This window comes from Amaranthus tricolor, chromosome 16, assembly GCF_026212465.1.
Source record: "Amaranthus tricolor cultivar Red isolate AtriRed21 chromosome 16, ASM2621246v1, whole genome shotgun sequence".
Taxonomy (NCBI): domain Eukaryota; kingdom Viridiplantae; phylum Streptophyta; class Magnoliopsida; order Caryophyllales; family Amaranthaceae; genus Amaranthus; species Amaranthus tricolor.
In genome coordinates this window covers 19,887,194-19,899,695 of record NC_080062.1, presented here as the reverse complement: position 1 = coordinate 19,899,695, position 12,502 = coordinate 19,887,194, and the positions used below count along the sequence as shown (strand labels likewise).

General features: G+C 34.3%; 1 protein-coding gene across 1 annotated transcript; it reads right to left on the bottom strand.

The window, feature by feature from the left end:
* Positions 1 to 1,596: 1,596 nt before the first annotated feature.
* Positions 1,597 to 11,501, bottom strand: LOC130802685 (CDP-diacylglycerol--glycerol-3-phosphate 3-phosphatidyltransferase 2). Its single transcript, XM_057666700.1, has 7 exons — positions 10,680 to 11,501; positions 9,662 to 9,759; positions 9,544 to 9,594; positions 9,341 to 9,454; positions 2,958 to 3,014; positions 2,778 to 2,863; positions 1,597 to 2,320 (listed from the first exon to the last, which is right to left on the bottom strand). Exons 1-7 carry the CDS (start codon positions 11,227 to 11,229, stop codon positions 2,200 to 2,202), a joined length of 1,077 nt encoding a protein of 358 aa, XP_057522683.1. The 5' UTR covers positions 11,230 to 11,501; the 3' UTR covers positions 1,597 to 2,199.
* Between the last annotated feature and the right edge of the window lie 1,001 nt (positions 11,502 to 12,502).

Here is a 12,502-nt window from a genome sequence, read left to right as displayed (position 1 = left end):
CCTTATTTTATTACCACAGTAATATTTCATTACCATTACAGCCTAATACCAGGTTGTTTGATGGTAATAAAAATGGCCCTTTTTGGTAATTTCATTACCTTATTTTATTACCATCCATTACCATTGAAGGCATCCAAACAAACAATTTTTTTATTACTTAATTTTATTACCATTACTGCCCTCTAATACCATGTACCAAACGAGCCGTCAGAGTTAAAAAGAGTTAAAGTTTTAGTTATCATCTACGCCTAAACCTTAGAATACTTTTTAAAAAATTCAATTTGTTTTCTCTTTTATGAGACTGGGATTAGTACTTTTATTAAGGGAATTTATAAGACGTTCTTTAAGGGGAAGAACGTGGTGAGAGAAGATAGAGAGATATTCTAAGTCATATTAAGTTCATTAATAAAAGGCGTTGAATCCTACTTGGAAGAGAACCCATAGGCGGGGAGTAGGCTATTGATAGCTGAACCTGGTTAACAAATCCCTTATTCTTATTTAAGTATTCGCACATAGTTCATAGATCTATTATTCGACCTAAAACAGTTCCAGAAAACTGTTTTGAAAGGTCTCTCAAGCTCTTGAACTTACCTTCCATAGAAAAATTCTAAACTGGCATACTCTCCATTCACCCCCCCCCCACCCCCCCCCCCCCCCCCGCGCGCGCCTAGAGAGTATTCGATCTCCTATCAATCTTCACTCATCATCATCATACCTAATGTCCCGCTAGGAAGTAAGATTTGGGTGAGGAAAGTTGACGGACAATCCAACTCGTACTCCCTTCACAGGGAGGACTAGAGGAAAGCGATCGACTTGGAGACTATTATGGACATTGTACTAACTTTTGATCGTATATATTACATTTTTGTGCATATTTTATTGTACTACAATTGGACTATTGTTTATATTGTATTTTATTGTTTCCAAACTAAAGACTAAAGTCATAATGTTCAAAGGATTAGGCGATGAATCATTCCACCGTGAGTGAAGTATTGGCTTATAATTTAATCTTTCAGTACGCTCCTGCCGCATCGACAATGACACTTGTTTGAATCTTTCACATTGTATACTTTAACACATATTATCATAGTTAGTCCATATTTTAATTTATTAATGATTTCAAGCGCAAGGCATGACAGCCGTCACTCCTTCCAGCCAAGAGGAGCTAGTGTGGGAGATTCACAAGGCATATTCCTAAGGTTGTAGTTCTAGCACTTCATTCCCGAAGTTGCCGAGCTGGCATCACTTACTAGTCATACCACTCTCAAGGTGCAAAGCTCGTCTTCTCCTCATAACATTCATTTGGAGGGGATGGGGTTGACATACCCCCATGATGGTATGGGATCCCCCTAGGTTGTTGGGCCATCACAGTATCAATCACTTATCCTTCCTGATTATTATATGACCGTCTGTTATTATTATAAGAGGCACAGTAGACCATCACAATAAGATATGATAGAAGAGGGTGATGAGGATTAGATTTGTATATATATATATATATATATATATATATATATATATATATATATATATATATATATATATATATATATATATATATATATATATATATTTGACTTGTGTATCTACTGAACATTTGGAGGAACCATTTAGGCCTGATTTCAGTTAAAGCGTACAAATTACATTTGTTTCTATCACCTTGTAATACGAGCTTACAACAATGCTTAGAACACTCTTCAAAAGTATAAGTAAAACTTCAATATGGATAGAAGCTAAAATAGCACAAGATAACATCTAGTATCGAAATCGGAAATAAAATAGCACAAGCTTACAAGGCTATAGAGTTCAACGAATAAAGTCCTGTCGTAAAATAAAACAGAACCACAATAAAACAAGACCAATTAAAATCTTGCTTCCTTTCAATCCAGTTTGTTGGGGCCAGGATTTCCATGAGATTATACCTGTGTTAATCCCAAAATAAGTTGATGAAGAATCCTCCAATGAACTTCACAAATGAACAAGAATTCCCGTATAAAGCAATATCAAACACTCGGCTGAATAGAATTCAGCAGATCACCATGTTTACAAGGGACACTATCTTTTCCGTACTCAGTGCCAGGAAGATGTGGATCCATCATCCAAATGTCACCAACAAACCGATCAATTTAGATTGGCAAATATAATTCTGTAGAATTCACTAGAGGCACCAACTGTTTCAAGCTCTGAACAAAACTATTATTATCTCAATAACACCTTCCATATTTTCCTCATATACACAACCAGTGACCATACTGCGAGTCCAGATGAAACATAGAGCAGAACAACACCAGAAATTGGTAGAACCCCTTGGCTAGTAACACTGCAAAGTTTTGCAGATGCAATCAGGCGATAGCTTAGACATTTAGACACAATACAGTTGATTCTTTCATATACGAGTTTAAGATTACAAAATGTTTTCTCTATAATAGAGAGAATGGCACATCAAATAAGAGCATTAACGACTCGTTTGGTTAGTGATACTAAATGGTGATAATGGAATGATTTATAGTGTAAAATTTCATCAAAAGTTTCATGTCATTCCCATGGTAATGAAACTTTGACCACAAAAAAGTTTTTTTATACAATTTTCCATTACCGCCTAATACCACCTCTCCCAATGCTAATGCATTGATATGAAAATTATGAAGAAAATGAGATGATTGAAGTAAGACAAGCATGACCATCAAGGTAGTAAGAGATTTTTCAACTAAAATTACACTAATTTTCATTCCCATTACCACCGATTAATACCCCACATAAAGGAAAAAAGAGAGTACCTGCTGTCTCTGGTAGCCAAGATAATAGTAAGCGCAACCATCTGTGTTGCAGTTTTCCATTTGCCTAAATTATTTACAGCAACAGCCTACAAAAATTAACAATTAGTTCAGTAATTCTCGACATATCAATCGAAATCTCCATTATTCAACAGATTAACCAAATCTTAAAGAAACTCAAACCTGCAAAAGCTTAGCATCTTGAGAGGCAGCCCATTCCCTTACTGCCGACATAGTTATCTGACAAGACCAGGTAAAAATATGTTCAGCAATCAAAACAGTTGTAAAGTACAAAATGTATGAGTTGCAACAAGATGCCTGTCTGACAAGACAGTAATATCAGGTGTTGAAAAGAGTGGACAATTATAGCAAAATGTGATGCAAATAGTAGGGGAAGAAAAAAGGAGAAACCAATTTCCTTGGTCTGTGCTCCACAGTATATCTCCTACATATTGATATCCACGACCCACACACAAAAATTTCATACAGAAGGCTGCTGTTGCACCAGACACATCACCCATATAATTGCCAGTCAACATTCATTTTGCTGTCCAAATTTACATGTCTTAATTTGAATATTGAAAGCCAAGTTCAATCAATAATCTCTAAGAACGTTTAATGCTTATTGCAAAGAAGTTTGGCCATGCTTCTCGCCTGTCTCCTTTGGTGTTACCTAACTCACTAAGCCCATGCCAATTGTGAACAAAAGCAGATTTGTGGTAATATTGGGTTAATTATGGGTAAATGCAGACAAAATGCAAACTAGATGACACTATTCTCACTCTGTTGCCTGTTATACCGAGCTCATTGATAGAAAGTATTATTAATTGACTTAGAATATCTTGATGTCTCCAATCTAAAAGTTAAGATGCTTTTAACCTACTCAAAGCTCCAACTTAATTGACATGTCTCAAGTGAGCTCAGCTCAAGATTTAATCAAGCTCGAGAACAAGCTTGGCTCAAAAGGCCAAGAGTGGACCAAAAAAACACACATTGAATACAATAGATCCTGTATTGCTGTAATTAGGAAAGTGCTCAAGAGAATTTGATGTTTTTACCAAGAGTCCATAAACATTATAGCCCGATAGATTACAATCTTACTCGGAGCCCTTGGTGACCATTTGGGTGGCGCTAAAACCAAAGCAGAATTTTAAGCACTACTTACTCGAGATCAAGTTTAAGTAAGCGCAAGACAAGCTGAACTACCCAAAGCTTGAGCTCAGTTCAACCAGTTAACCTATTCCTAACAACTAAAGCTACTAGTATTATTATTAGTTCATCGTAAGTGATACTGAAAGTACCTTAATCAAACAAAAATATTATTCTTTAACAATTTTCAATTTACTAAAAACAAATATTGTCATTTACAACTTCAAAAACACTAAAATTTACCTCAACTTACAAACAAAAGTATGCCAGGCACAATGGAACCCATTAGCTGTGCTGTGTTTTTGTGTGCATCTATCCAATAAGAATTTAAGGGAGCAAGTTCTCAAGCAGAACAATTTAGGTAGGCCCAGAACATGGAAGGCACCCACCACAATGATAGAAATTCAAATAAAACTATAAAATAGTGCATCTTTCTTTATTGAATTATTTTATGACTATGACTTAAAGTTGCAAATTATGTTTTCTAAAAGAGAAAAAAAAGAAAAAAAAAACTTTGTTTATAGAAGGATATGATTGCATACATTCAAGTCACTTAGTAGCATTGGAATGATGAATCGTTGTTATAACAAGTACTTTTATCGTGCTTTTTTGTGCTTTGTAAAGTCTAAATGTTGCATACATTCAAGTCACTTAGTAGCATTGAAATGAAGGAATAACCAAAAGTCCAAAACCATAGAACCATATTCCTTAACATGGCCTAAAGCATGGTTTATTTTACACTTTACGCTGCGAGATAGTTTTAGTGTGGTAGATTTTAAATTCTTTACGACTCGGCCAATGCAATACAATACAACCTTATTTATGAACCATGCCAAATATCCATTCCATGCAACTTAGATGGCCAATATTCAATAATGGAAATCTTACTCCAACAATATACTCCCTCTAATTCAGAGTAAATGTCCGATTTGATTTTTTAACAGTATTCATCGATCACTCTTAATTTGCATTTTATTCATAATTTAGATGTCAACATATAGTGAAGTGAGATCTTGTTTGATTCATCTTAATGTATATTTTATTAATATCAAATTTTTATAATTTTTAATTATGTACAATTAGAGATATTTAAAATTGAAGTAGTACATTGGATATAGTGCAAAAACTAAATGGAACAACAGGTGTAAATTGAAGAGAGTATATCACTATGCTAAGAGAAAAGTATTCTTCCTTCCATTTGTAAGTATTCTACCAAGTGAAATTTTCAATGCCTTATGGTGATACTTTGACCAAAAAAAATATATAAAATAACTTACATAATTTATCTTTTAAGTTTTAAACGGAACCTTTACAATTTTCATAATAAGAGCCATCATTAAGGAAAAATTTACATCACAAACCCCAATTCGCAACATTTTCCCATAAACCCCAGTTTTCTCTGTCTCAACAATCATATGTTGAGTTGTAGAGCATGTCCAGATCATTTGGTTAGGTGTGAAGGAACATCTTAGCAATCTTCAACTGTCCTCAAAAAGTGGTAAATTTCAGCTTTAAGAAGATTATTGTCTCATCTATTTGAATTGCATAGTTTAGGTTAACGGAAACATAGTAATGAAGGAGGGGAAAGTCTCTGCATATGGGAACATTCTATAATGTTATATGGGGTATATTAAGCTTATCATTATCCAGATGTAATAAGCATTAAGTTGAATTTCTTACAATACTGTTTGCTAGATGTAATTTTCTTTGGAAGGTGAGGAGATTGCTTCTCTCCTTGTTTGTTTTGTAATGTTTTGTTTTGGTTCGTTGATATTTCTCATGTTCCAAAAAAAAAAGAATCATGTCTCATAAATAGGTCCCGAATCACATTTGAACCAGTTTAGCAAATAAAAACAACCAAAGGACATCCTCTACCACTACACGAGAAACACACAACGTAACCACCAAACCTGCATACTACAACTAGTCACATTTTTTGAGGCACCTCGACATTAACAAAGAGAAAAACAGTAAATCTCCGAATCTTGTCTATTTGTTTATTTATCCTCTTAAATCCTACCAAACAAAACCCAAAAACATTGCTCCCTTGACCATTGGAGCAACGATGACAGTCTTGTTTGGACAAAATCAGGTGATTGTTTTTGGCTCAAGTCCTTAGGAGTGACAACTGGTGAGGTACTTTCCTTTCTTTTTTTCCCTTTTCCATTTTTTATTCTTGTGGTGTGAAAAGAAGAGAGGAGAAAAGAGAACAAAGAAAAGAGATAGTGATAAAGAGTTTTTAGAGAAGACAAAGCAAATGTATAGGCTTCAAGAAGGCGGTTTTAGTCATTGATGGACAATAATAAGTGGCTATTGAGGTTTCCTAATGACGTTTTGTGGTTATGTGATCATATTTAATTGTATGGTGGTATCTTAAAGGAAGGGGGACAAATAGAAGTATGGCACTAACAATGGCAAAAGCTTTAATCTAAACTACAAGGTTAGCTACAAGTCCATTCTTATCAATTGTGCATATTATGCACAAGTAAATTTCAATTCTTCATGTCATTTTTCAAACCTAGTATCCATATCAATATAATAACATGATGATGCATCGCATATAAGTCATGTATATGACACATATTTATCCCCATTATTGAAATAACATGTGTGCATATTGTATCTTGCATCCCATAAATTTCATATTTTGGGTACAGCGGCTCATTTATCGGTTTTTGTAGGTTGCCTTAATATTTGTGTCATGAACACCTTGGAAAGAAAGATCCTCGATGGGGGCCATGGGAGATATTGGGTAGACTTCAATTGATTAGGCCGAAGGAAAAAAGAAGGAAAAGCCGAAGAATTAATCTAATCCAATCGGCCAAAGTTAGGCGCAACACCAAGATAACATAATTATTCATCCTAAACTCACGAACATGGGCTAGGCGCTCAATAGAAAACAACCAGGCCCAAGAACTGACTTGGGGCACGAGCATGCTAGCCACCTAACCTGGCCAGGCTTCTCACGAATTTCGCATTTCAAAACCCGATGTTTACTATTAGCCTTTTGATTTAAAATTCATGTACCAATTCTTCTTGAACATTCCCTTCCCATTTACTTGTGTATTTTGGCTTTTGTATTCAGCTTTAATCCTTGAGCATTGTATTATGCATAAAGAAGGATGGGGTAGAAGGAGAAAAAAAAAGCTTAGTGTTACAAATTTTAGTGAGATTAAAGTAGAAATTCAGAAATAAGAGTCACACCTTTAGGAGAGAGAAAGTAGTAGATTTTAGAGGTTGTTCATCTTCTCAATCTTCTCCAAGATTCAAGTGATTAGTTAGTCTCATTTTAATTCAAACACTAATTAACTGGGGAATCTAGTACAAGCAATTTTCAAACTTTGGATTCATCTACATTTCACGTCTTCTTGTTCATCGAACTCTACTATAAGTAAAGTTCTCCAACATTCTCTTTAATGTAGTTTTTAATAACTTTAAAGTCCTTCAATTGTGTTTTAGGTTGATGTTCATGAGAGTTAGTAACTTAATTTCATGTTTAATATTGTTGGTAACTTAATTAGTGTTTGTAATCATATTTAATTAGCTTAATTAACTGCTCATTTAGGTATTAATCATGTCTAGTTTAGTTAATTTATATTTAAGTATGCCTTATTTTCTTGAAAATTTGTGTAAGTAGTTGATTTCTAGGGTTAGAACCTAATGTTGCATTGGCATGATTAGAGGGGTGATTAGGGTTAATTACGTGAATGATTGGATCTCTTGTAGTCAATAGAAGGTAATTGGAACTCTATGGCTCTAGCCCAAAAGCATGTAAGGGTTTTTGGACTTGCTTGTACCTCTTCTCTAACTTCATGGACAATGGTATGACTCATAAGGTTAATTCTAGAATAGTCTTTCGCATACCTTCTTTTTGTGGAAAAATATTCTTATCCACCAATGTTTCATATCTTGTTAAAAAGAACATTTAACCAGTTCAATCCTACCTACAATAAATTTTCCCAGCATTAATAGGAATTCCATCCCTCCTTTCTATTACTTGATTCAACTTAAGATTTCTTTATTTGTCTCATAAATTTGTCTCAGAATTTTTTTAATCTCTTCCACTGATTTTAATAAAATGTCTCTTGTTATGCCCATCGACATCCATTAGAACAATTTGTCAAAGTACTATTTCCATCTATTCTAAATCTCTTTGTCTTCAACAAAATATTTTGTTATTTATCCTTGACCTTCACCCTATAAAGATTCTTTCCGCCTGTTGGTCTCCTTTTGTCTCCTACTCATATACTTTTATGCCTCATGTAGTGGTTGTATCGTCTAGCTTTTTAAGTTCCTTATACTTTGCTTCCACCAAGTTATGTCCTCTTTTAAAACAATACCACCTTTATTTTTTTCTAGAATGGCAAACTGCACTAGTGATACAATTCCCTATCTTTGTCCAAATTAGTTTTGCATCTTCCTCACACATCCAATGAGCTTCTATCAACTACAAAAAATTTACATTCCTTTCTTTTAAATTCCACCATTTGATTTTTCCTTTTCCTTGGACTTTTGTTTTGTTGGGTGCTTGACAGTATACGAACATAAGTTCATTTTTTACGTGTCATATAGAGGAAAAATAACTGGCAAGGAAAACTGAAATTGTTGAAGCCATAGATCTGATAGAAGAGAAAAAGGCTGCTAACTAACAGCGAAGAAGCAAAAAAGGGGAAGGAAGGTATGGAGAGGTTGATGATGTTTGATACATGGAGAGTCAGAAGGAGATGGAACCTAAAGAAAAAGGAAGAGATTGGATATTGGATATTTTAAATAATAAATTCTGTTTGCTTGACAATTTTGAATTATAAAGTCAGAATATGCATGTATGGAAGCCTCTTTTAGCATAATTGGGATCAAGTTGGAAATGTTAGTGGTTAAGACTTCAATTTTTAAAAGAAGATTGCAAATGTAGGATTTTCTTGTTAACATTTCCAAAAAAGAGTATAATATTCTACCAATAAAGGTCACAAGGTTATAACATACTGAGCACACATAAGGATACTGTTATATTAAGTTTTAAGATTGAAAAAAAAATTAAAAAAAAAAAGGTTCACAAGGCCTCATGTGTATACAAGTTTGTTTGAAAAGAAGTCAATTTTAAATGACGAATATAATTTTAAGGGTCTTCTTTGCTTAATATATATCATGGTTGATTTTAAATCAATTTGCACGACTTGTTAGCGATAACAAAGAACCAAAGAACCAAAACACACAGTACAGTTAGCGATAACAAAAACTGGAAGGCTTATGAATCAATATCATGGTTGATTTAAAAAGCATTCAGACGAGTTATAAGCCAACAAACTTTCGACAATAAGCCTCATCAATAAAACAAACAGAATATCAAGGAGATAATTAGATCACATAACATATCCCTTAAACAAGGCCATTGTAAAGCTATAGGAATGCAGAAAAACCTCTCTCCCAATGATAGCAATGGCTGGTACTGGAAGTAGCCATGGAAAATGTTCAAACATCGCAATTTCTGGAGGCTTGCTACACAATAAGACCAACGTTGCAGCAACCATAAGCTGCATGACCAAGAAGGCAAATCAGAGAACATTAAAAAAAAAATTCAAATTTCAGAAACACATTCAAAATTTCTTTCTAAAGACAGTACCTTGTCAGCTACAGGATCTAAAAAGGCACCAAATGCAGAACCTTGACACATCTGAAAGTAATCACCCAAGTAAGGAACATTGTGTGTGGTTCACCATATAATTTTATTTAATAAGTACCTTTCTAGCAAGGTAGCCATCGAGCCAATCTGTGATTGCTGCAGCAACAAATATACTAGTTGTGGCAGTTGCTCCCCACCAACTATTTGCGTAAAATGCTGATAACAGAAGCTTAGATGTTAGCAATTAATGATAACCAGCATCCCCACAACAACATTGACTATTTGCATAAAATCTAATAGTAAAACATCAGCGACTAATAAAGCAATTTATGGTTAGCTACTACTACTACTACTAGAGGCGGAAAAGAAGTGCATATATTGATCTTTTCAGGTGAAAACTAGCCGAAGTATAGTAGCATTCGACAAAGATTTACAAGCAAAAGGATAAGTTTAATAAACAATAGTGAATTAACCCTAAAGTCCATCAATTTCTAAGCAGAACTGAGAACATAAAGAAAGGAGCACGTACATCCAAGAGGAATGACAAGATCAAAAGGAAGAGCACTTACTCAAGAGCAAAGCAAGTTAAAACTTAGCCAAGGCGATTACTTGGACATCTGAGGAACATTTCATAAACAAAAAAAAAAACAAAAAAAAACAAAAAGTTTCCCAGATTTCACCCAGAAAAGTAATAAGAACTTGTACATATCATTAAAAGACAAACTACTTTAGGTTAAGAGTTAAGACAGTAAACAACAGATTTCAGTTCAAGTTTTGAAGAGTAAAAAGACAGAGATTTATGGTTTGCAATCATAAACCTAAAATTCCAGTGAAAAAGAAAATTCACAATTTTCTTTTACAAATCACAATGCTTCTATAATTTGGAATTACAATCAAATTTCATCACAGTAAAGAATAAGGAAAACAAAATAATCAAAATTGAAAATTCAATCTTTAACAGCTATTCATCAAATCCGCAAAAACGAAACCCCCAAATCAGCAAAAAAAGTTCCACATTACAACAACAATTTCGGCAAAACTCACAAAAACCCATTTCATATCAGATCACTTCCAAACCATAAATACAAAAAACAAAACACAATCCCCAAATGATAAAATTGAGGAAGAAAACGTACTGCCAATAAAAACAGGAACGGCGGCAACACGGGCAAGGGTTAAAACAGTAGGCAATGTAAGTAATTTAGAAGAATGGTCTTGTTTTTGATCTTTCTTGGAAGGTGAAACGGCGCCGTTAGGAACCCAATCTCCATTATTTTGTTTGTTCTTATCACTCCCATGACCCATCTCAGGCACGAAATTAATCGAAGAAGACGAAGAAGAAGAAGGAACCCTATCTAATTTATCCCCTTCTCTCCCAGTTTCTCTCTCAGAAGATGAGGGAAATTGAGAAGAAGTAGAAGAGGACGAAAGCATAAATACCCTTTTCCTATAAATGTTGATGTTGTTTAGCTTTATTGTTGCTGTTGTTGGCCCCTTAACGTGCGCCCCCGCGATTCGTAAACATGGGCCCCTTTTTGCTAATGTGCTCCTTCCTCCTAAACAGTATACCTTCCTACGATTTAGGATTGGGGTACGATTAGCCGCTGCGGAAGGAAAGAGGATTGACGGCGGGTTGACGGCGGCGGAAGCGATGGATTGCCGGAGAAGTACTTTTATAGCTGGCATTTTATTTAATAAAAAATGATATTTTTGAAGGGAGAGAGAATTGCTAATTATGGTATAAAAAAATCATTACTTTTAGTGAGATGAATTGGGAAGTACGAAGATGGCGCTGATTCAGATTTTGGCAAAAAAATTCTCAATTTCAACGACGTTCAATCGCTCAATGACAAAATGTACGAGTTCGAGAGCGAGTGCAAGTGCGTGTGATTACTCGCTCATCAACGTGGAAACGATTTAGAGTCTTGCAAACATTACAGTTCGACTCACTCCGGATGGCAACTAATGGTGCACACGATCTAAATTGGTCTAATTTAACGTTAAAATTAGATCAAATTAAAAATTTTGTTTGGAAATTTTTCAGATAAGCTTAGACCGTTTAAATTACCAGATCGGACAAGAGCAAAACGATCTAGTCTGGTCTAGTCTACGATTTTTTATTTTGATATTTTCCTTTAATTAATATATGTGTTCATATAAATATTTCGCACCTACAATGACCAAATATAATTATTTGTAATTAATTGATTGCATTAACATTATTCAAGTATATATTACTAAATAAAAATAACTATGTCTCGAAATATCTAGGTAGCAACATATTTTTTCTTAAAAAAATTATGATTGTTGATCCTAGTACGGTTTGCGCTCTAGTTTGGTCTGGAAAATAAAAAATCGAGATATGACCGTAAACCGTAATTTTTTGAGAAAAAACAGACCAGATCAGACCATTTAGACCGTAGACCAGACCAAATATTAAAATTACAGTTTGGTCCGATTTGGTTTGTGATTTTAGACCAAACTCTATTCAACCCTAATGGCAACCATATGAAGTAGATTTGGATCCGATCTATTTATGTTCGGATTCATTTAACCATTTTTTATTAGTCGTCATCTTTTTGTTTTATGATAAATTTTCAAATAAAACTGTTAAGATTATTTACTTATGTTCACTAAGTAATCAAAATATAATTAAAAAAAACTAATCATATGTGTTAGTGTAGATTAGAAGAGGATACATCACACTTTGGTGATTGATTGAATGAGAATCAATAGTACATGGTACTATTGAAAGTAATCTTTGACATGTGAAGGATTAGAGTGCAAGAATTCAACCCTTGGACAAAGGTAATAAGCATAGAAGACCGTGGTTATCATGGAAAAGGAAAGTCAAGCAAAGAAAGAAGGTCAAGAACCCTTTGTGTTGCTTATGTGTGTGGTATACTGCACCTGCTGCCTGTTGTTTTAACTTCCTAGCTGCTGCTCCATATTGTGTGGT

Coding starts and splice junctions, on each gene's coding strand:
- LOC130802685 (XM_057666700.1), bottom strand. CDS start 11,229: ATGCCAGCTATAAAAGTACTTCTCCGGCAATCCATCGCTTCCGCCGCC. Junction 9,455..9,543: donor TAGATCCTGTAGCTGACAAG/GTACTGTCTTTA, acceptor TTGGTCATGCAG/CTTATGGTTGCTGCAACGTT. Junction 2,864..2,957: donor AAGATGCTAAGCTTTTGCAG/GTTTGAGTTTCT, acceptor TAATTTTTGTAG/GCTGTTGCTGTAAATAATTT.